Source organism: Pyrus communis, chromosome 4 (assembly GCF_963583255.1).
Source record: "Pyrus communis chromosome 4, drPyrComm1.1, whole genome shotgun sequence".
NCBI lineage: Eukaryota > Viridiplantae > Streptophyta > Magnoliopsida > Rosales > Rosaceae > Pyrus > Pyrus communis.
This window is the reverse complement of record NC_084806.1, coordinates 16,633,132-16,655,138: the sequence shown is the minus strand read 5'-3', so window position 1 is coordinate 16,655,138 and position 22,007 is coordinate 16,633,132. Positions and strand designations below refer to the sequence as shown.

At 38.2% G+C, this 22,007-nt stretch overlaps 1 protein-coding gene across 1 annotated transcript; it reads left to right on the top strand.

Annotated features, from left to right (window-relative positions):
- The first annotated feature begins 2,130 nt into the window (after nt 1-2,130).
- On the top strand, nt 2,131-5,175 carry LOC137731071 (NADH dehydrogenase [ubiquinone] 1 alpha subcomplex subunit 13-A). Its single transcript, XM_068470142.1, has 3 exons — nt 2,131-2,500; nt 4,663-4,734; nt 4,848-5,175. The coding sequence occupies exons 1-3, from the start codon at nt 2,286-2,288 to the stop codon at nt 4,990-4,992; spliced, it is 432 nt and encodes a 143-aa protein (XP_068326243.1). The 5' UTR covers nt 2,131-2,285; the 3' UTR covers nt 4,993-5,175.
- Nucleotides 5,176-22,007: the final 16,832 nt, after the last annotated feature.

The window sequence follows — 22,007 nt, the reverse complement described above, 5'->3', positions numbered from 1 at the left end:
TTAAGAGTAAGATAGTTACTAGGCAATTCAATTAAAAGAGAAAGTCACAAAGGTTTTGAGAGATGAGAAGTCAATAAATGCACTGCATCATTCTACTCTTCTCGAAAAGACTTGTCCTCGGGTTTGTATGGTTTTTAATCTTGATTTGAATTTAGGTTTTCAACCTTCCCAATGATATGTCATCGGTTATAATGTCCCCAAAACTTGATCTTTAACAATGTGCTGGAGAATTAAAAAGCAAATTGGAACAACTCCTTCATCACTTGGTCGTGACCACAATTTTACATACATGTAGCTTATTGATGAACTTAACATTGGACTATATCAATCTTCTCATCTTGAAAAAAATCCAAATCCTTCATATTCTGAACTTTCCAAGCTACAAATATCTATCAAGGCATGTTCTTCGACATTCACTTCAACGTTAGCAACTCTTTGGATAGGAATCATCAAAACACCATCCTCCGAATACTCATCATATAGTGGGGGTAAATTCCAATCAATTCTTTGTGAATAAAACAGATCTTCCTCCATAAATATCATACTAGAGTGGCTTTCATATACCTGAATATTATTCATTGGAACAAGATGCTAGTATATCTCTTCGTTGAAAAAGAAACCGCGCCTTGTAGATTTTGCACAAAACGTACACCTTTCACTATTTGCTAGCAATTTGCTACAAAAAAAATTTGATTGAGGCACTATCTGTTCTGTTGGAAAGTGGACTCCTAGACCTTTACAATGATAGGTAACCTTTTGGGTGACTCGGACAAAGAGAATTGAAATTTGAAGAAGTGTAGCACTATCTGTTATGTTGGAAAGTGGACTCCTAGACCTTTACAATGATAGGTAACCTTTTGGGTGACTCGGACAAAGAGAATTGAAATTTGAAGAAGTGTAGAATCAACAACACGAATTTTTTTTTCCTTTCAACTCCGCAGCGAAGAACTTACTCTGATACCACTTGATGCAGGACAGAAGCAAGAGTATCGAGGAGAGGGGAATAGATAACCTCGGATTCGCTCAACCAAAGACAACATAATCACTCACATCTCTACAGGGATAGAACATGTGAATCATTCGACCAGGGGCAATGGATTCACTTGCGCCACTAATCGTGGATTCACTCGACATGACCAAATCTCACACTTGATTTTAAGAGAGAGAAAACTCTCTCTTCTTAGATTAACTTTAATTCACTAATTTCACTACTTTAAGGATACATATGGAGCCCTTTAAATAGGGAAATTACAAAGCATTGGTATACTAAATATTTAAGAGTAAGATAGTTACTAGGCAATTCAATTAAAAGAGAAGGTCACAAAGATTCTAAGAAATGAGAAGTCACTAAAACCTTAAATATATTTGTTCCCCATGCACTGCATCAGATATCTTCGAATCATTGTCGTCCTTCAGATCGAAGGCTTCGAATTTTACTACTTGTAGTTTACTAATCATCCAATTGCCTTACACGTTGCACACAACGCCTGTAAGAATCCCAGATCAATTTGAAGTGTATTGCTTCCTTCTAAATTCGAGATGTAGTTTGCATCCCATTTATCTTGTATAAGAAAATATCATGATAATTCAATAAACTATTAAGAAATAATTATGATTTAAAACCGCAATATTACCCCTCAACAATAATTAAAAAATTATCATAACATCTCTTAGTCTAGAATCATGCTCACTTAAGAACTTCAATTGCCCGAACCAATGATTTAATATTGGGTCTAAACAAAAACCCTGCTATACCAAATTAGTCCTTAGTCGAATGGATGTCCACACATATACAAAACACAATATTAGAAATGTGTTGAGCTCTTACATGACGGTATGAGTTCAAATCTCATTGGTGACTAATCTAACACATAATCTAATAAAACCTATCGTTTGAATAAAATAAAATAAAATTTGCCACTCAGCACTATAGTCTGACGCTATTTCTCTTCACCTGAAAATGAGAGGTTTAGGTTCGAATTTTGTGGATGACGAATTCGATATCAAATTAGACTGTCCATCGTGTGACTTAACTGAACCCCTCTGTACTAAAAAAAACAAAAACCAAAAAAAAAAAAAAAAAAAAAAAAAACAGTTAAAACTTCTCAGATTAGGGGTAAATGTGAAAATCCATAGCTATTGAAGTTTCCCTTGCATCGATTCAAGGCACCACCATCACCGCAGGTTACCCTCACTTTGTTTCCCCTTCAATCTTCCCCAAACAGCACAACCAACAAGACTCGGCTGAGATTCTGAATCAGTGAAACGCAAAAGCAGCTCCGAAAATGACAGAGGCAGTGATAAGAAATAAACCGGGTATGGCGAGCGTGAAGGACATGCCGGTTCTGCAGGACGGTCCGCCGCCGGGTGGATTCGCTCCGGTCCGGTACGCTCGCCGGATCCCCAACAAGGGTCCCAGCTCAGTGGCCATATTCCTCGCCGCCTTCGGTACCTTCTCTTGGGGCATGTACCAAGTCGGAAAGGGCAACAAGATCCGCAGGTCTGAGCTTTTTATCTTTTTCACATTTATTTTTAAATTTGATTATATGGGTTTTGTTTTAATTTTTTTAATTTTCCTTTTCGTTTCATTGATTTTTTTTTTTTTTTTTTTTTTTTTTTTGCAAATTGTGTCAGCATTCTTGTTTTTTGTTTGATAAATTACTGTAATATCCGATGTTTAGATTACAATTTGTAGGGTTTTAATTCCTATTTATCAATTTTTGGACGCATAGTATGCAAATTGTTAAATTCTTCATTGTTGAGGAAATGTGAATAGTTAGATGATATGCAGGATGGTATGTAGATTACGGTTAATTTGGGTTGATCTGAGAATTACGTAAAAAGAGCATTTTGGATGAAGGGGTAAAGGGGAAGAATTCAGGTTTAGCCGTGTGGTCAGCACATGGTCCGAGAGTTTTGGTTCTATGCTCGACTACTAGGGTAGTCCGTTTGATACTAGCGAAATTAGACACCAATACATTCATAATGTGCTAAGGGGCTCATTTTGCGGACTTTATTACAATGTTAACAACTAAGAATAGTATCGGATAGCTTAAATTCCATATTTGGAATGATTTTACTTAGCATTGCCTTTTTTATCCGGATGCCACTCTGTATAGTATCCACAGTATTAATAAATGGAGGTGCGGGTGCGAGTAACAGCCGGATAGTATTAAGTTAATAACTTATCAGTAATGGCATCCTCAGACCCTTTGCTCCCTATTTCCGTATAATCATCCCCACTCCGTCTGCCCCTTAATCCTCTCCCTCGCCTTGTTTGCACAGGTGTTTGTGATTTGATGCCCCTCCTTCTCCCACATCTCCTTCCACCCACCAGTCACCAGATTGGCGCCATAACCAGCCGTCCCAACTCTAGTAACCATCCTCTCCCCAATCTACGCTTATTGGTGCAGTGCTGATGGGTGTGCTAACTTAGCCTTGCATAATCAGAATACCGATTGATCTAGTGTATCGTAAGACCCGAATAGAAATAAACTTGGAGGCATGTTGAAATTGTGTGCCGGATAAGTGTTCAACTAAGACGAAGAATCAGAGTAGAGGTTTCTCCTTAGTTTCATTTCGTATGTGTTTTTCTGTGCGTTCAAATAAAACCAAAAAAATAAAAGAATGGAAGATGATGGTTTTCACTCCTCTTTTTTAGTGCTAAGAATGAGAAGGAAGTCAATGCACAGTTAAAAGCCTCTACTTTTCACTTCTTTAGTTACTCAAGAAGTAAATCTACCATGAATGGTTAGTTTCAAGTTTTCTTTTTTGTTTGTGCTATATAGACTAGGCTGTTCAGTCTATGTTTTTTTCATATGTAAATAAGGATGTTTGTGGTCGATGCCTTAACAAATCCAGAAGGTGGAAATTCTCGTGCCTTTTCATGTTGTTTCTTACTTGTTACATGTTACCATTTAATTTGTATTGTCAGTTTTGATCCTTGGAGCCGATTGGCAGGTGTTCTTGGTTAGTTCTTCCATCCACTTTTCTTTCCCTGCAGCTTCCTCAGCGTTTATAGTCCTTGCTTATTGGAAGGTTTTCTTCAAGTCAAACATTTGGCTAGGTTACTCCACTAAGTTGTCATGTGTCTATTTTGAATACATCGCATGGGGCTTTCTCCACAAGATGTGAATAGCTATTATAATTTAAATTATGTCTGTCAAATTGGACGCTTCCATTGGATATGTGCCCTCTTAGATTTTTGATGATCATAAGACGGTGATTTTTGCTCTTTGGGATGAAAATGTTTGGATGAGTTTCTAAGTCTTCTGGCTATTAAAATCATTTCGTGGACTTGTGGTATCCAGGAGATTCATATATGTTGAATTTTCATAAGATAATTTAAAATATGGTTATCTTCGTGACTATTTGGACAGCATTGATTATCTTTATTCGGACATATTTTCTTAAATTTCATGCTCTTGACTTTAATTTTTGGTCGGGGATGGGGTTAGGGTGGAAGATGGAAATATCGATTTGCTTAAATTTCATTTTACACCTTTAGGAGAATGCTTGGTTTTGTTGGGGCACTATCCTACTCTTTTTTCCTGTCATAGTAACAAGTAATTGATTATTTGGGTAAGCAGAGCCAACTATTTGTTCTTGTCGAGGATTTCCTTGATATATGGTATATTACAAACTTAAAATTTGACTCTGTAGGGCGCTCAAGGAAGAAAAGTATGCTGCTCGCAGAGCAATACTGCCGGTGCTTCAAGCTGAAGAAGATGAAAGGTAATCTGATTATATTATTGGTTGTCCCCTTCCAGTCATGTCATGCCCTTAATCTTCATCTCCCTGAATTCCAAGTAAACAGATCCGCTTATCTGTCTGTTCTGTTTCTTCAGATATGTCAAAGAGTGGAAGAAGTATCTCGACTATGAGGCTGAAGTCATGAAGGACGTGCCTAATTGGAAAGTTGGTGAGAGTGTCTACAACTCTGGAAAATGGATGCCCCCAGCAACGGGCGAGCTCCGCCCTGAAGTTTGGTGATTCATTTTTCAACTCCAGTTGCGTCTGCAGCTGGCTCCAGTTGGTTTGTTTTGTCTTATTGCATGGTTGCTTTGGTGGGATGTCATAGCTCTGTCGTGAAATAAAAATGCAGCAGAAAACCCTTATTCACATGTTTGCAAATACTACAACAGTAATTGTCTTATTTTATCCCCTTTATCATCATTCTCATCTTCATTACCTCAGATTAAGAGTTAGCACAAGTAAGACTTTGTTCAATGCGGGATTTCGATAAAATGTTTAGTGATTGTAGCAGACATCGAGTCATGAGATGTCCGTAAGCGCTATTTGACGATGCCTTAAACAGGTGATATTTTATCTGATTGTGTTGAACAAATTTTACAAGCATTAACTTTACTTCAGAAAGGGTTAGATTACTTGTTACATAAGTATGAGTGCAGCGCGGCAAACTCCGGTAGCGGATTGGATCCCATGGATTGAAAGAAATGCCCATACATTTGGGGACACCTAATTAGCTATTGCCCTGAGTGAAGATGAATAATGGACAATTGAGGGATACAAAATCTTCAGGTCTCAAGGGAATGTATAAAACGGAAAATACTAGTGTACAAAATAAATGTTTCGTATTAATGTAAATGTAGGGTTATAATCTTTGTTTACAGTTTGAATCCTCTGATTCGATGTCTGGAATGTAAAGTGTGTGTAGGGGGTGATTGATCCAAGGGTCGTATTAACTTAATCTTGGATGAACGGATGCCACAAGGGTTTGGCTTGTGGCGATAGAAGAATCATTACATGTAGTGGTGCTTCTTCACGAGTTTGATGAAGAACGCAGAGAGTTTTTTTAGTCTTTTTTATGTTGTTTAGGAAGTTGTGAGTTTGGGGGGCTTGAGAGATTTAGTGTTTGGATGTGAGAATGACTTGTTTGGACCCTTTCTTTGTCTTGGAGCTTCGTATTTATAAGCTCTCCAAGCTTTTCCTACGAAATTTGATTTGTGTCTTGGTTCGTGATTTGACTCAATCAATTAATATTTGATTTGACTTAAAATTAATTAATTTGTTTAATTTAAATTAAAATCAAATAATTACTTTCTGTCAAGTATTGACACGTGTCCCTCTTGATGACTTGTCCGGTTTTTTATGAGTCACATACCATGTGTACAATTTGTGAGACACATGTTGTGTGCCACGTAAGCCCTAGCATGTCGAAATTTAATGTGTTAGCAAACATTTATTTTATCCAAAATTTCCATGTTCACAACAGTCTCGGCTTGGAGCTTAAGCATTGTTTAGAGGTATTCTGGTCCAGCAATCGAACTACATCCAGAAGGTGTTGCAAAAGCTTTAACGATAGAGTGAAGCCTTGGAGTACTCATAGGATCGCCTAAATGTTAGATGAAAAATGAGATCCTTTCCATCCTAAAGATGATGAGGAAGAGGTTTTGGAGCATGAAGTTCCATACCTTAGTGTACTTAACTCAATACACTTGACCTGACATCTGTTTTAACATTAATCTTCTAACAAGATATAGCAACACACTTGGTGTTAAAGACATCCTTCATCACCTTAAGGGTACTTTGGATTTGGGTTTATTCTATCAATATGCATCTCAGAAGAGATCACACCATCTTGGGCTTTGGAATGATGCTTTCTTTTTTGGTATGTTACTTATCTAACCTGAACAAGGCATGTTCTCAAATGTATATGTCTTTACCGTTGGAGATATTGCAAAATCTTAGAGGTCAACCAAATAGACTTTAGTTATGACTTTTTCGAACCATACTGAATTTCTCGTCCTAAACGAAGCTATATGTGAATGCTTCTCGCTGAGAGCTGTAGTTGAGCAGATTCAAAGAAATTGTGGGGTTTCTTTCATCGTTGACTTCCCTACAATGATTAATAAGGATAACGTTGCTTGTATCAATCAAATTAAGAAATGACATATCAAATGAGAGAACACCAAGCATATTACGCTGAAGTTATTCTTTCCCCATCAGCACCAAAAATATCAAAAGATTGAAGTTAAACAAATCTGATCCTAGTATAACTTTGCCGACCGCTTCACCAAGTCACTGCTGAAGTCTACTTTCTAGAAGTATATGATGTTCAATGAATTGGTATGCCTAAATTTTTTGATTTGCAACATTATTAGTTCTCCTTGGAATTTTGTCCAACTTAGGGGGAGTATCCTAAAGCATACTTACTTGACCTTAATGTACTCTTTTTCCTACGAGTAAGGGCATTTTTCCCTTTAGTTTTTGCTGCCTAACTAGGTTTTAAGGAAGGACCTATCCTAGGATGATCATACCCTTGTGTACGTTATGTAGACGCCTAATGTGGACTTTACATTAATTCATCTTTTTTCTTAGACTATGGCTTTTTGTCCCACCTTGAGTTTTACCATAGCCAAATTTTGTGAGACTTATTTACATATGCAAGTTCCTTGTTTTAGACTAGTGTGTTACTTTATCAATGCCAACAAGACGACTTCACCAACTATCTTTGCAAGATCTGATGTGATATCTACTTGAGTATTTACACACTTAGAGGGAGTTTGTGATAAATATTTAACATTATGTGATTGTGTAAATCCGAGGTAGATTGGATTTATGATTACTCTTTATTCTAGTGATATCTTTCCTGTTAGACTTTGTATTGCTTGGAGAAACGAGTTTCCCTCTCCTCATGGTTTACTATAAATAAAGGCATTGGCATAAAAAAAAAAAAAATACATCCTATAATTTCCCTACGCCTTATTCTTTACACTCTCTATTGTCGTACCTTCTCTCTCCCTTTTAGTAAATTTTCCACAATCAGCGTATTGAATTTTTTTACTAGTTTATTAATTTTGTTTGCAGATGTCTGAAGTTCAACTATGTACTTCCTTTTTCCTTTTCTTTTATTTTTTGGTACGAAGGTAAATTTCATTACCAATAAAACACACTCACAAATTGGGATCCAAATACAAATAAAGCCCAAAACTAAAATATGGATCCAAAAGCAAAAAGGTCCAACCCAAAGTTTGAGCCGAAACAAACAAATATAAATTTGAAAAAATCCTAGTATGCAGAAGCCTTCAACACCATTGACCACGAACCACCACCTCTTGTCGTCATTGGGATCAACCAAACAAAGCCTCCAAATCGGAAAAGAAGAAGATTTCACCCTCCTCCATCAAGCCACAAGAAGAAGATTCCACCCTCCTCCATCAAGCCACAAAACTCTAATCCGCATCCACCTTAAATGAAACTCATGGGAAAAAATCCCGTAAGTAAAGTGCCAACAACAGCACATTGATGGAAAGTGGCGGTGCGACCACTCGAGCTCGAGCGCTAAACACCTTCCTAGAAAGCCACGAAATGTGATAAAAAGAAACAGTTGTAGATCTGAGAAATTGTGGGATCAAGAGAGGTCGAAACCACTAGGGATAATTAGAAAATGGGTTGAAAAGTCTCATGGATGTGGAAAAACAGCAAGGGAAGAGGAAAAAGAAAGTCGGAATTGAGAAATTTTCGATGGAGGACTAAGGTTAGTTAGATCAGAGGCAAGAAGAAGAAAAACATGCCAAAATAGACGGGCAGAGGAGGAAAAGAAGGAAACGAAAAAGAGGGAACAGAGAAAAAGGACGAGTTGCCACCGACCTTGCCCCCCTAGGGTCGGCGGCTGAACAAAGTAAGGAAAATACCGGTCACTCACACAAGAAAGTGAGAAGCACTCCCAACACGAGAGAACAACTCTCACCGAAAAGGAGAGGCAGTTGGGCACAGTGGAAAAGGGAAGTACTACGTACTTCTTCTCTAGAAAAATTCTAAGCAAAAAATGTTTCACTTTTCGTGTGAACGTACATGTTTAATTACCTAAGCTATAAGGAGATGTTCTAGCCACGCGTTCGGACATGATTCTAGTTTCTACATGATTAACAGTACATGTTAGAAAGTATCAGCAACAATTGTGTCTGCTTTTTATGTCTTAAGTGAATTACTTCATAATATATATTCTGAATTATCATATGATGAGACAATTTCATGCATGAGACCGGTCACCAAGAAAAAACCTTACGTACTTAAACCGATAAAATTGTTTCTAATGTAACAGGGCCCTGCGATTTGGATGGTCTTCCGAACCACCGGCAAATAGCAAGAGAAGGCCAAGAAAGATAACTTGGAGATGCTAAGAACGATAGAAGTGCAGGCAGCTCGTACTCTTGGAGTCATTGAAGACGCGCTTGTACGCATGGGCTAAGGACTTCACATAAGTCCCTTAATCGAAGAAAGTCTTCCTGGTCGTGATAAATTGGTGCTCTACTTTAAGCAGATCACGGAAAACTTCCTGGCATCTACGTGATGTGAAACTTTGCTAGATATTGCTGAAAGTTGATACAGAATTTTGTTTGTGAAATTGTAGACGAGCCATATGTATACAAATAGTTACTGTGTTGAGATAGATAAATTAAGAGAAAAACCGAATGTTTTATTGAAATTGTTTTCTGATACCAAGAAAGGAGAACAGAGTTGCTGGTATAGAATAACACTCCAAACTCTTAAGAACTTGACTCTAAACACACTAATTTCTAATAGCCTTGCTTATAATCTCAGCAGCACTCCAAATTGTCATAATCTCAGCAGTAAATTTGTCAAAATATATCCCAACATATTGAACTATATATTTATTTGTTTTGGTGATTAATCGCAGAGGGGAGATTCGAATTGTAATGAAACAAACCTAGAAAACATTGGAGACAATAGGACTTGAAGTAATTGACTAGATAGTTTGATTGATAACAAACGTTATATTATATAGGAATACAAGAGATCCAATTCAGGTGGGTAAATTAATACAGTTCAATGTACAAGGATGTACTCAGTTAAATGTACAACGACACAATACATGCACCCATAAAGTTTAACTAATTCTAGAAGAATCTGCAACATTGGCTGGGATACGGGCCGTGTCTCTAATATGAATAACAAAGAGAAAATATCTTTAGACTAATAGCTAGTTGGTAATAACAAATAAGCTGCAAAGGCACTTGTAGCTCATTAAGTGAATAACATTCCTCCTTGTATGCAATGTTCTAACTTCAAGTTCTCCTCCGACAAAATTATGTTTTATTTTTAGACAATTGATAAGATATTACACTAAGTTTATCTAAACTACGCCAAAGAAAGGTTTGAATCCAAATGTGATAGGTTAAAAAGGAAAATAATATGGTCATAAGAATAATAAAGCGTATTTTGGTCAAATTGATACAGAAGATGACAACATTAAATTTTGGTTAAAGCTGACCAAATTCAACGTCCATTTGTTATTAAACATGGAATGCTGAGCCATAAAAATTTCACTGATTTTCCTTTTCTTCATTGCTTTTCCAATTTAGTCCTAACAATTTTTACTAGGTAGTCTAGGTTCTGTGAACCTAAACAAGTTACCCAAGAAGCGCACCCACCCTGAACACTATCTAGTCGGAGGCTGTGTGAAAAACCTAGCAACTATAAAAACAAAAAGGAGCAATACTCAGATTCTAATTATACGTCTTCAAACCAAACACGATAAAATTTCAAAAATAAGTATGGTTTCGTTCATTGGAAACGGAATGCTGTTAATGCTGCTTTTGTTGTTGGCAACAACCACGTATACATGGGGTATTTCTAAGAAACATGTGAGAATCACAAACGAGTTAGGTGGCGATTTAACTCTTACCGTTCACTGCAAATCCAAAGACGATGATATTGGTGTTAAAGTGCTTCCCCCTCATGCCTCCTTTGAATTTAGTTTTCGACCACTTTACTTTTTCAAAACACAATTATATTGCAGTCACTCAAGGATGGGTGGTACGACTGCTCTGTTTCCCCTAAATTAAGCGACTAACTGAGCCCGACGACTCCAACTGGAAGGGAGGCTAAGTGCAGGATTCCTGCCCATGAAATAGTTCGTGTGACTAAATGGTCTGTCCTTGACGTGCAAGTCTTCATGAACGTAGCTTGGTTTTAAAGTGTTGCAATACTAGTTAAGTGACCTGCGGAATTGAGTTACAACTCGGAAGGATATGGCTTCTGAGGTGCGATTCTGCCTACACATTAAGCCTAAAACGCCTTTGAGAGCCAGGGATGATGTCTGAAGTGGTCACGCGCAAGGACGAAACCAGAAATTAAACTAAGAGGGGGCACCTTAAAAAATTTGAGCTCCTTTTTTGGACAAATAAAGCTAGTTCTTTTACAAATGCTAAAAAAATTAATTACAAAATGCCTAATTTTATTACTCTATTGTCTAATTTTGTCTTTAATTGTTGACAATCTAATGCTCATTTGTACTAATTAACCAAATACATGCAACTCAACTAGATTTAGACATTAGTGTGAGAAAATATACAAGACAGAGGGCATTTAAAAACTAAAAGAGGATTTTCATTATTTTAATATGATTAATTGAATAATCTGCAAAGCAAAAAAAAGGGGAATGATTAATTGAATAATTTGTTGTTAAAGAAAAAAAGGATGAGAGGGGGCATGTGTCCCCACTGGGCCTTACCTCCTTCTGTCCATAGTCACGCGAGTTGTCTGCTTCTGTAAGTAAGATGCTCGGTTGACGACCCAACGGCTGGTAGCCCAAGCCAATTCGTAAACCAAAACTTACACCTGCTATGACTACGCGGATCCGTTTGCTTATTTAAAAGCAATGTTTCCAATCGACGATCTACGATTTAAGTTTTGCAAGAGCTAAAGTTGAAGTACGACTATAGCAGCTACGTGGATTTCGTCTGCTTTCTGTGAAAAACATGTGTCCGGTCGCTAGCTCTATAATTTAAAAACTTAGCAACACGCCCCGGGAGGGCCAAAGCTTGAGAAGTAGCTAAAGTCGAAGTACGATTGCAGTAGTTACACAGATTTCCTTTGCTTTCAAAGAGAAGCAAGTGTCTAGCCGCCAGCTTTATAAGTTATAAACTTCACAACATGCCCTAGGAGGGCCAAAGCTCGAGAAGCTACTAAAGCCGAAGTACAACTGTAGCAGCTACATGGATTTTCTCTGCTTTATACGAGAACCAAGTGTCTAGCCGCCTGCTCTATAAGTTAAAAACTTCACAACATACCTCGAGAGGGTCGGAGCTAGTGAAGCCACTAAAGCTGAGATTCACAACTATAGTAGTTGTATGGACTGGCCTGCTTTCTACGAAGGCAACAAGGCTGTTGACTTACTAAGTTAAAAGTCTCATACTTTTTTCCTTTTGTAGGTAAAGCTCCTTAAGCATTAAAGCCAAGACTAAAGCCTAAAGTGATGACGTGGGATTGACTGCTCCATCGAAGTAGCCAACACAACCGTTTGTCGTATGACAAAGTTTTGCAAGTCTCCTCATGCAGGCAAGGCTTTCAAAGCCCCGAAGCTGAAACTAAAGCCTAAGTGACAACGTGGGATTGACTACTTCATCGAAGCAACTCACCCAGTCTCCCATCCTACGGTAAAATTTTACAAAAGACATGGTGAAATGGAAAGAGGAAGCAAAATGAGGAAAGTTGTTTATTAAATTTCTAGCAAATTGACAAATAAGCTCAAAGGCCAGCAAAGTTCAAATAAAGCATAACAAAAAGGAAAAGAAGAAAGTTCCTAAGTCTAAACAAAAAGACTACTCATCGGCAGCCTACGCAACCACTTATCTCTCGATTGCCACGCCTTTAGCAGCTAAAGCTTCTATCTGCTCATCCTCAGCTGCCCCTGCCTGGACTGCCTGACCGACCCTCAGCTGCTCCACCAAAGGCAGCTTCAAACGAGAAATTAAGAAAATCAATTGGAGAAATAAAGAATGTTTCGAAGTCTTTCAGGGAAAACTCATAATCCGATGACCTACCCTAAAGATGGTAAAATCAGCCTGACAAGAAACAAACGCCACTTCATGACCAGCTTTCTCATTCTTCAGCTGCACATTCCCCTCAACAAGCTCAATGTGAGCACCCTGCTGCTTATCCAGTTCCTTTCTCAGGTTCTCGCTACCACACATTGTACCTTGCAGATCCACTTCCTTGGACTCAAGCTTACTGGCAACATCCTTAAGATGAGACACTTTAGCAGGCATGAAGACGAGCTCCTCGTCCTTGGCGAAATAAGCAGATCGTAGCTTCGAATTGACATGCTCAAGATCTTTGACCATTGGTGAAACACGACTAACTTCCTTCTCTGCAGCTTCCACCATCGCTTGAGTCGCACTAAACTTAGCCTTCAAGTAGGCTACTCCTGATGAGTGGTCTCTAGATGCATAGAAGCGGGGACAGATACATCAGACCCCCTTCAAAATGGTGAGTTCAGATTCGAGCTTTTCGATATTCTCAGCAGCTGAGTGAAACTGAGCCATCAACGCCACTTTGGCCTCCTTAGCACACTTGACAACATCCTGATCAACGCGCATTGACTGAGCTTCCAGGATCAAAGTCTTATGCATTGTAGCAATCAGGGAGGACCTCACCGAGTAGGCAGTACACTTCCTAAAAGAGTTTGAGCGAATGACGGCTTTCCCAACACTATCAACGAACTTGGTGCATACATCAACATCCTCAAGCAGGTCAGCCTTCAGCAGTGTACAAACCTCGGGGAGCTCTCCAGCCTCAAACTCGGTAGATCTCTCACAACTGCCCGTGTGAGCAGATTTCCTCTTCTCAACAGACGAATCAGTAGCGACAGAAGGAGGAACAGGCCTAGGTGCCACCTTAGTAGCAGAATCCACCTTACTACTTTCATAGCGGTGAGCCTCTTAGAAGCAGAACCGGACTTAGCTTCGGACTGGCACTTCGACATAAACCCGAACACCGGGGGCACCACCGAACCTTTTGACAAGGAGTCCTCTCAACAATAGACGTGGCCACCTTCAGAGCAGCAGGTTTCACAGGTTCCAGGTGCCAATTGGTACAACCAATCCTTAGCTTTTTCCAAAAGAGAGAATGGAAAAGCTTTCATCTTCAAAATGTTGCCATCTACATTGATTGGGGTTATGCTTGAATAAACCACTTCAAATTCCTTCAAGTGTTTGTTTGGATCCTCCATGGACAGCCCATGGTACTTTGGAATGTGATGTAGCAAACTAAACTTCAATTTGAACTCATCGGTTTTATCATGAGCTGCCCTAGGATATTGAATGCATAGGGGTATGACATTGTCTAATTCCGAGGCTGAAAGTTCCTTGATTGTTCGATTATCCATGATTGGGTCTTCCTATTCTTCTTGAGTTGTGGCCTCTTCTTCCTCTTCTACTTCAGATTCTGAGCTAGAACTAGGTGGATTAAGTTATGGCTTCTTCCTCTTCCTTCTCAAAGTTCGTTCAAAATCGTCGTCAAACTCCAAGATATGTGCACGAATAGGTTGAGAACTTCGAGTCATAAACTAGTACCTAAACAAAATAAAACAAAATAAAATCATTAACCAAAATTAAAAGACACAAAAACAAAAGAAAACAGAGGGGATTAGCAAATTTGCTAATCCCCGGCAACAGCCCCAAAAATTTGATGTGATATAAAATAGCACTCAAATTAAACCCTTTTATTGACAATTGTAGTAAAGATGTAAGTAGGGATCGTTCTAGGTCGGGGATTAGGAGGGATTGCTAATCTACTCTAAACTAACTTAAAAACACAAAACTAAACTTAAAAACAAAAAACTAGACTTTAAGACTCTTAACTAGACTTATATGACTCAAAATAAACTAACTAAACTCAAAACTGCACAAAACAATAAAAAAGACTCAAAACAGACACTAAAACTTACTTTGGATGAAAATTGAATTGATTTTGACTCAAAACACTCAAAAACACAAATTTGGACAGATTCTAACTAATTTGACACAACAAAGTAAAAGGGATTGGGTTTTTGACGAATTTAAAGTAAAAGCAAACAAACTACAGAAACTAAGTAAAAGGGATACGAATTTAGGTGAATTGATGGATGATAGGCTAGCTAGAGTATCCTTCTCCACACATGACACACTTGCACACAAATCGATTTCCAGTTGCTTTTCTAATAAACCATGAACCTCAACGCCCCAGATTAATCGTGAACAACACTAATTAACCCTCAGATTTTCCTTAGGTCATTGAATTTGATGGAATACGCATCGACAACCAAATTATTCTTCAATAGTTCCCTACATGAACAACATAATAGAGATACAATCAAAGATCATTAAGCTTTGTGAAAATCATAAGCATTGACGAGGCATTTGTAATTATGAACAACATGATACTTCTGCCAGGAATTTACTTAACATGATCATGACCAGCAACCTCCACTACTTATGAATATAAGTTCATAACGATTATGTAAAACTCCCTTATATTCTAGCATCAAATTCATGCATGCAAACTAAGTGGGCCTTCTTAATCAACACACAAGAATAAGTTCTTAATCAAACAATTAAGTAAATTGCATTCACGATTTATGAAATCACAACTGGAAGTAATCAATTCATATTGCAAATATAATCATGGTTTCAAAGTCTCCTCTAGCTAAAACAAGTTTAGCTCCTCATGTTCGCAAAAAAAAGATAATTAAACTTTAACATTGAAAACAAAAGATTGAATACACCTAGAAACGCTCCAACAATCCAAGCTTGAATGGCAAACACATCCCAGGGTCCTCATTCTTCTTCTTTGTTGTGGCACAAGGTGTGGATGAAGGTTTGAGTGATGAATTGTATGAAAGAATGGCTGAAAGTATGAATTGGTGAGTGGTGTATAGGTGGCTTGAAATCTGGTGATGGAAGGATGAATGTATCGTGCGGATGTGGGTGTTTAAAGGGTACATGGCTGAATGATGGGGAGGTTCCTTTTGTGCGGCAGATTGTGTAAAATAAAGGGAGAAAGGGCAAGGCATTAATTAATTAATTTGGGAAAGATTTAAGACTCCAAATCCTCCAAGAAAAGGGTAACAAATCCAAATCCCAAGAGGAAAAGGGTAAGAAGGGTGCGGCAAGGAATTGGGAAAGGGAAAGGGATTTCCTTGCACGGCAAGGAAGGAAAGAGAAGAAGGGGAAAGGCTTTTGCGGCAAGGAAGGGAAAGGGAAAGGAAAGGTGGTGTAGCATTGAGTTTAGGAATGGGATTTAGGCTTCTAGAACATATATTTAAGTGTCCCAATATATTTAGGAATCCCTTTGGCAGCTAGAACATAAGTAGGAAAAGATTAGGATTGACTAAGTCAAAATAAGGTAATTTGACTCATGTTTCCTTCTTTGTTACTGATTCCTTGTCTTCCAAGTCTTGAATTTATTTCCTTCAACTCTTTAGCATATTGCTAGCTTTCTTGAACTTCAATTTCATCCATCCACCTTGCTCCAAGCATGTGCTATCCATTCCAAGCCCAAAACTGCTCCAAATTGCCTTGTCTTGCTACTTTAGCCCTTTGAACCTACAAACACACGAAAATAGCTTAAATCACTATAATAAATAGAAACTAACAACATAAATGCAAGAAAACAAGCTAACTAAGTTGCATAAACATGCTCCTATCAATCTCTTCCTTCGGAGGCATCCTACCTTTCTCTCGACGAAGAGGACTAAGCAGCCAGTGCCATTCATAGTACTCAGTAGGAATGCCCAAGGTGATGTGCACTTTCTTTATATCTGCCCAAGTTCTTGGAGTTGAGCCAAACTCTGAATCTACACAAAGTAAGAAAGACGATCAGTAAACTAAAGTCATTGAGCAGCTTAACAAAAAATTCAAGCAAGCCAAGAATGAAGCAGTTCACTTACCACTAATAAAGATAGTTGGAATGCGTAGCTCAGAAGAGGAGTCAAACTCCCAATCTTCGCTTACCTCCAAGGTGTCCCTTGCCCACTCATGATCTTTTTTGCAGAGAGCATCGAGCAGCCTATGGCGAGATCTCAGCTACCCTCACACCTTCCTTGTGGCTGACTTCAAAGAAGTACCAGAACTCAATTATGGTCAAGCCAAGATCAAAGGACCTGCTTAAGTTGAAGAACCGCTTTATCGCATGAATGACATTCAGGGAGCACCGAGCAAGCGCACATTTCATGTAGCAAATCATCTCTTGGAAAGACGCGGTATAGGAAAAGTAAATCCTACCACGAAATAATATGGATGGAATTTGATAGTCTTCTTCCTAGCAATGACATCCTCACTACATGGTTCATGGCCGCTATCATCCTTCACTCGCTTGACGCAAACCCCTGATAGAATTGCATGCTTGTACGCCTCAAGAAAATCCCAAAACAGCTCGTAGTAATTGATCTTGACATGCGCAGCCTTGAAGTATCCCACCTCTTTGTAGATGATACTCGTCACTTTTGCAATCGGAGGAAGACATCACAAAAACTCTGCAAAAAGTATGAAGGAAAATATTTAGAAGGCAGCTAAGAAAAAAAAAAAAAAAAATGAAGGACCGAAAGCTCAGTGCCCCAGTGCCAGGCCCTATGCCCATCCCTTTCACTCACAGCAGTACGGCTTAATACAGGGGGAGGCCCACGCCTCCCCTCTCATTCGCGTGCCAACCGCCTCGAGCAAGCAGGCCCAGGCCACTAAGACCCAAAAGCTAACCCGAGCTGGTCTCTCCCATTCTCTCACCTGACGGCTGCATGGCCCGTGCCCAACAATGCTCCAAGCAAGCCCAATGGCCCATGGTCCAGTCCACCAGTGAGGGGGGTGAGCACCCCACGACTTTCTTCTGCGATCCAGCAGGCTCGAGCCCAGGACCACGCCTCTGCATCTTTGGCTCGTGCCGAGCCATTGCCTGGCCCACGGCAGCTGCGCATCAAGCCTAACTCACTCCGCCAGTACCTCAACCCAAGCCATGCCAACCCTGTGCCACGCTGCCTACTGTGCACAACAGCCCTATGGCACATTTGCCACGTGTTTCACACCTCCTCGGCCCCCACCGAGCCAATTTTTCAAGTCCCAAGACTCCCAAAAAATTCAAGAAGAAGAAAATTAAAATTTTTCTTACCTTGGTGCGGCATGGAGAAGATTAACTACAATGAGCAATGACTCTTTGCAAGGGCAAGAGGAGAAGAAAGCTAGGGGAGGAGGAAGAAAAATTTCCTTTGGCTTCTTTTCCTTGTTGGAATGATGATTGTTCTCCAAATTTATTTAATCTCCTGCTTAAAGAAAAATTAAATAGGTATTGGGGACAATTGGTTTCCTTTTCCTAGAAGAACTAAATCAAGAAAGAAGATCAAGTTCAAATTGAGAAACAACTTCACAAACCCAAGCAGGTTGGGATTTCTACACCTACTACCATTTTCTTGCGTGTAGCCCAGTAGGTATGGGGGCATTTGTGGAGCCTAAATAATCTCAAAAATTCTAGAGGCGACGCATGAACTTTTACTCAAGAAAGACAAGATTGCCCTTAATAAATGGGTAGGCTTCTTAGACACTCCCACACGCAGGTACACCCCTGAAGGTCTCAGCAGCTAAATATGACTGCCAACAACTCACCTGCCCTTGGCAAGGAAAAGTCAAAGCATTAAAGATAAGGATTAATTACCCAAATCATATCTTTAATACATTCTCAATTGAAGATTGACTCCAATCAAGTAAGTAATCCCAATTTAAATCAATTAGGGATAATTACTCCATTATCTCAAGATAGTATTTCCAATTTAATATCTTAAGAATATTTCTCCATAAACCTTGGCCAATAGGATGCCGTCACATGTAGGGTAAAACCCTAACACTATGGCCAGCCTATCCTTATAAATACCCCATATCCTACCAAATTTCATAAGCTTTTGCGACCCTAAAAAAGCCCTAAACACTTTACTCTCTCAGATAAACTAACTTAGGCATCGGAGATCCATTGGCCTAACCCCCCCACCTCATGGGCGCGTGAGGCTTAGGTTCTTGATCAAAGGTGCTAATTGTTTTGCAGGTGCATTGTCGTCAAGACTGAAGACAGTGGAAATTTGCATCGACAACATTGTTAAGAAATATTGCTATAACCACTTAGTACTACGGTCAAGTAGTATTCATCTTCATTTGTAAGTGAGAGGTTTTAGATTCGATTCTTAAACCACATTATTATGGCTAAACCAGTGTTAGGCTTAGTACCCCCTTCAAAAACACCACACCACCCCCACCCCCTATGTAGATAATATCATTTGTTAAAAAAAAAAAAAAAAAAATTCGAACAATTAATGATATTTTGGTGAGGGAATATAGTTACAGATTATGAAAAATATAAGGGGAAAGAAGTGGTTAGATGACTGGGTTTTTATCACGGTTGGTCTTTGAAAATTGAATCTTCCAATCAAAATGATCTCTAGAATAGAAAAGTAATCACTTTGATTTCTAAGAATAGGTCATGCAAATCAATTTGGTCATTCCGTTATTTTTCTCTCAAATTTCCCCTTAGTGTCTTGATGGGGCACACCAACAACCCACCTTTCCAATCATAGTGCCACATGGATTAATTATAAAACTCAATTTTATCAAACATTTAAAGACCAAAATTGACAAAATTCAAAAAACAATAATTTTGTGCTATTTTGTGTGAATGCCACGTATGAAAATACATGAAGAAGCAAAGAAGCATGCAACCACAATTGACTTTGGTGGCACCAAGTAGAGACTTTATGTAGGAAATTTAGTGTTAGAAAGATGAAATAGAAAATTGGATGAGAAGTTTCACTCATACCATTTACTCCCTACTAGCAGATTCGGAATCGGACAATAGGAACAAGAGGAACGAAGTAGCTCGCCGTGGTCGAACTTTAATCTGGAAAAAAGTTGAGACCCTTTTTCAAGTCTACCAGATAAAAGAAAATAGAGGGCCATATCGTTTCGTTGCGTTGCGTTGGACAAGAGGGCACCGTCTTTCTTTTATAAAGAGACCCTTGCAAATCTAAAGACCCCTATTCTCTACCATCGCAGTAGGCCTTCTGACTTGGTTGTTGATGCAAAATGAAAGATGATTTCATATGGTATATAATAGCTGTCTACGTAAGAAATCAAGAGTGTGATAAATATTTTCATTTGTTTTTGGTATATATCAGTTTTGATTGTTTTTGGGATGTCAGACTGACTGTGTGTTTCATTTGATTGACAAAAGGATAATAATTACTGCATCCCTCTATTTCACGATTTAGAAATTAGTAAGTTGTTTTTACCGTATAAATTATAATTGAAACCAGATAATTCTTAATCTTTATTTGAAAATCATCCTTACAAATGATTATTTGAATCAACGATCATTCAATCATTTGAATATATAGAACAAATTGATGATGTAAGTACCAAGTAGTAAATTTAAATTAATTGTCAATTTATTAATGTAATTGGGTAACTAAACGATCTCCAATTCGAATCATTTTTTTTTGTAAATAATCTTCCTATGATGATTAAAAAGTTGAACCTTTTTATTTAAGATACATGTAGTGTGATATGTACGTTCCCCACATGCAGGGATACAAAGTATTATCCTTCTTTTATGAGTTGAGTGCTCCGATGCCAACTTATCTGTCATATTTTCATCTACTTTTTAATAAAATTTAGTGACATAATTCTACAAAAAAGATATCGATGAAGTTTATTGAAAAAATAATATTAGGGAGACCACATCTTTAAACAACGTATGTAAATAATTTCATGTGGTAAATAATACACACAACTTACATCCAATCAAATAGATTTATTTATTGACGTGACATATACACATCATTTATCACATGGTAACTAACATGGAACAAAAGTGTAGTCTCTCTAACATTTTTTATGAGATGATTTCACAATAATGATATTGATCATGGGATATCATTGAGAGGGTGTAGCTTCTCTCCTAATGTCATTTCCTAACTTGTTTAAAATGTCACACATCAAATATCACAATAGTTAATGATAATTTCGAAAATAGAAATCCTATGCAAAATTTTTTTTAAAAATTAATATCTACTAAATATCTATTTCTTTAAAAGAAAAAGAAAATCGCCTTTGAATTGCAGATTTTAGTAAAAATTTAAGGAAATTTAGCAAAATGAGAGGATGTGATATTTTTACAGACTTGGGGTTATATGAAAATTGACAGCTATCGACCCTTTTATGTTTTAATAAAAATAATTCATTAATTATATAAAATATTTAAGTCATCCCAAATGAAACCGCACTGCCCCATTCGCTTGATTTGCTCGCAAATGTATCTGTCCCAAAGAGCATGCACTGTTGCAAGAGCTCATGCAACGTAGTTGGCATATATAGCAAGAGTGTAAAGAGGCATGATCCATCCCAGAGTATAAAAAGACATGATCCATCTGTAGAAAGTAAAATCTTAGTGACTAAGAAAACCGAATCTTAGAGAGAGAGAGAGAATGTAGAGGGAGAGTGAGAATTGTGAAACTGTTTTTCATTACACATTGTATTCTCTGTACATGAAGTACTTATACATAAATACCAAAGCTAACTATTTTAGGAGACTTAGCATTCCCCTAACTAACACACAGATTGAAGATCTAATCTGGTGCTTTACACCTTTGATAACCATGTGAACCTTCAGTACTCCAAACACACCCCCTCAAGCTGAAGGTAGAAGATCGAACTGAAAGCTTGTCAGCCAAGGAGAGAAAACGATCAGCAAGAAGGGACTTCGTAAAAATATCAGCGATCTGTGACAATGTACTAACATTTTGTACACCAATATGTCCCAAAACATGCATTGTTCGAGCATGAAAGACTGGATTGAAAACTAGGGCAATAGCAATCTTGTTATCACAGAAGATGACAAGTGTACAAAGAAGGGGGAATGAAATATCAGAAAGAATCTTGCAAATCCACGAAATTTCTACAGCAGTGTTTGCAAGAGATCTGTACTCGGCCTCAGTGGATGAACAAGCCACTGTGTTTTGTTTCTTAGCACTCCAAGCCACCAAATTTGGTCCCAAAAACATACAATATCCGCTTGTAGAATGTCTGTTAACAGGGCAACCAGCCCAATCAGCATCAGACCAAGCAGTGAGATGTTGAGCACCCTTTGTAAACCATAACCTTGAGTCAATGGTGCCTTTGAGATATCATAAGATACGCTTAACAGCTTGCAAATGAATGGTTTGTGGAGTT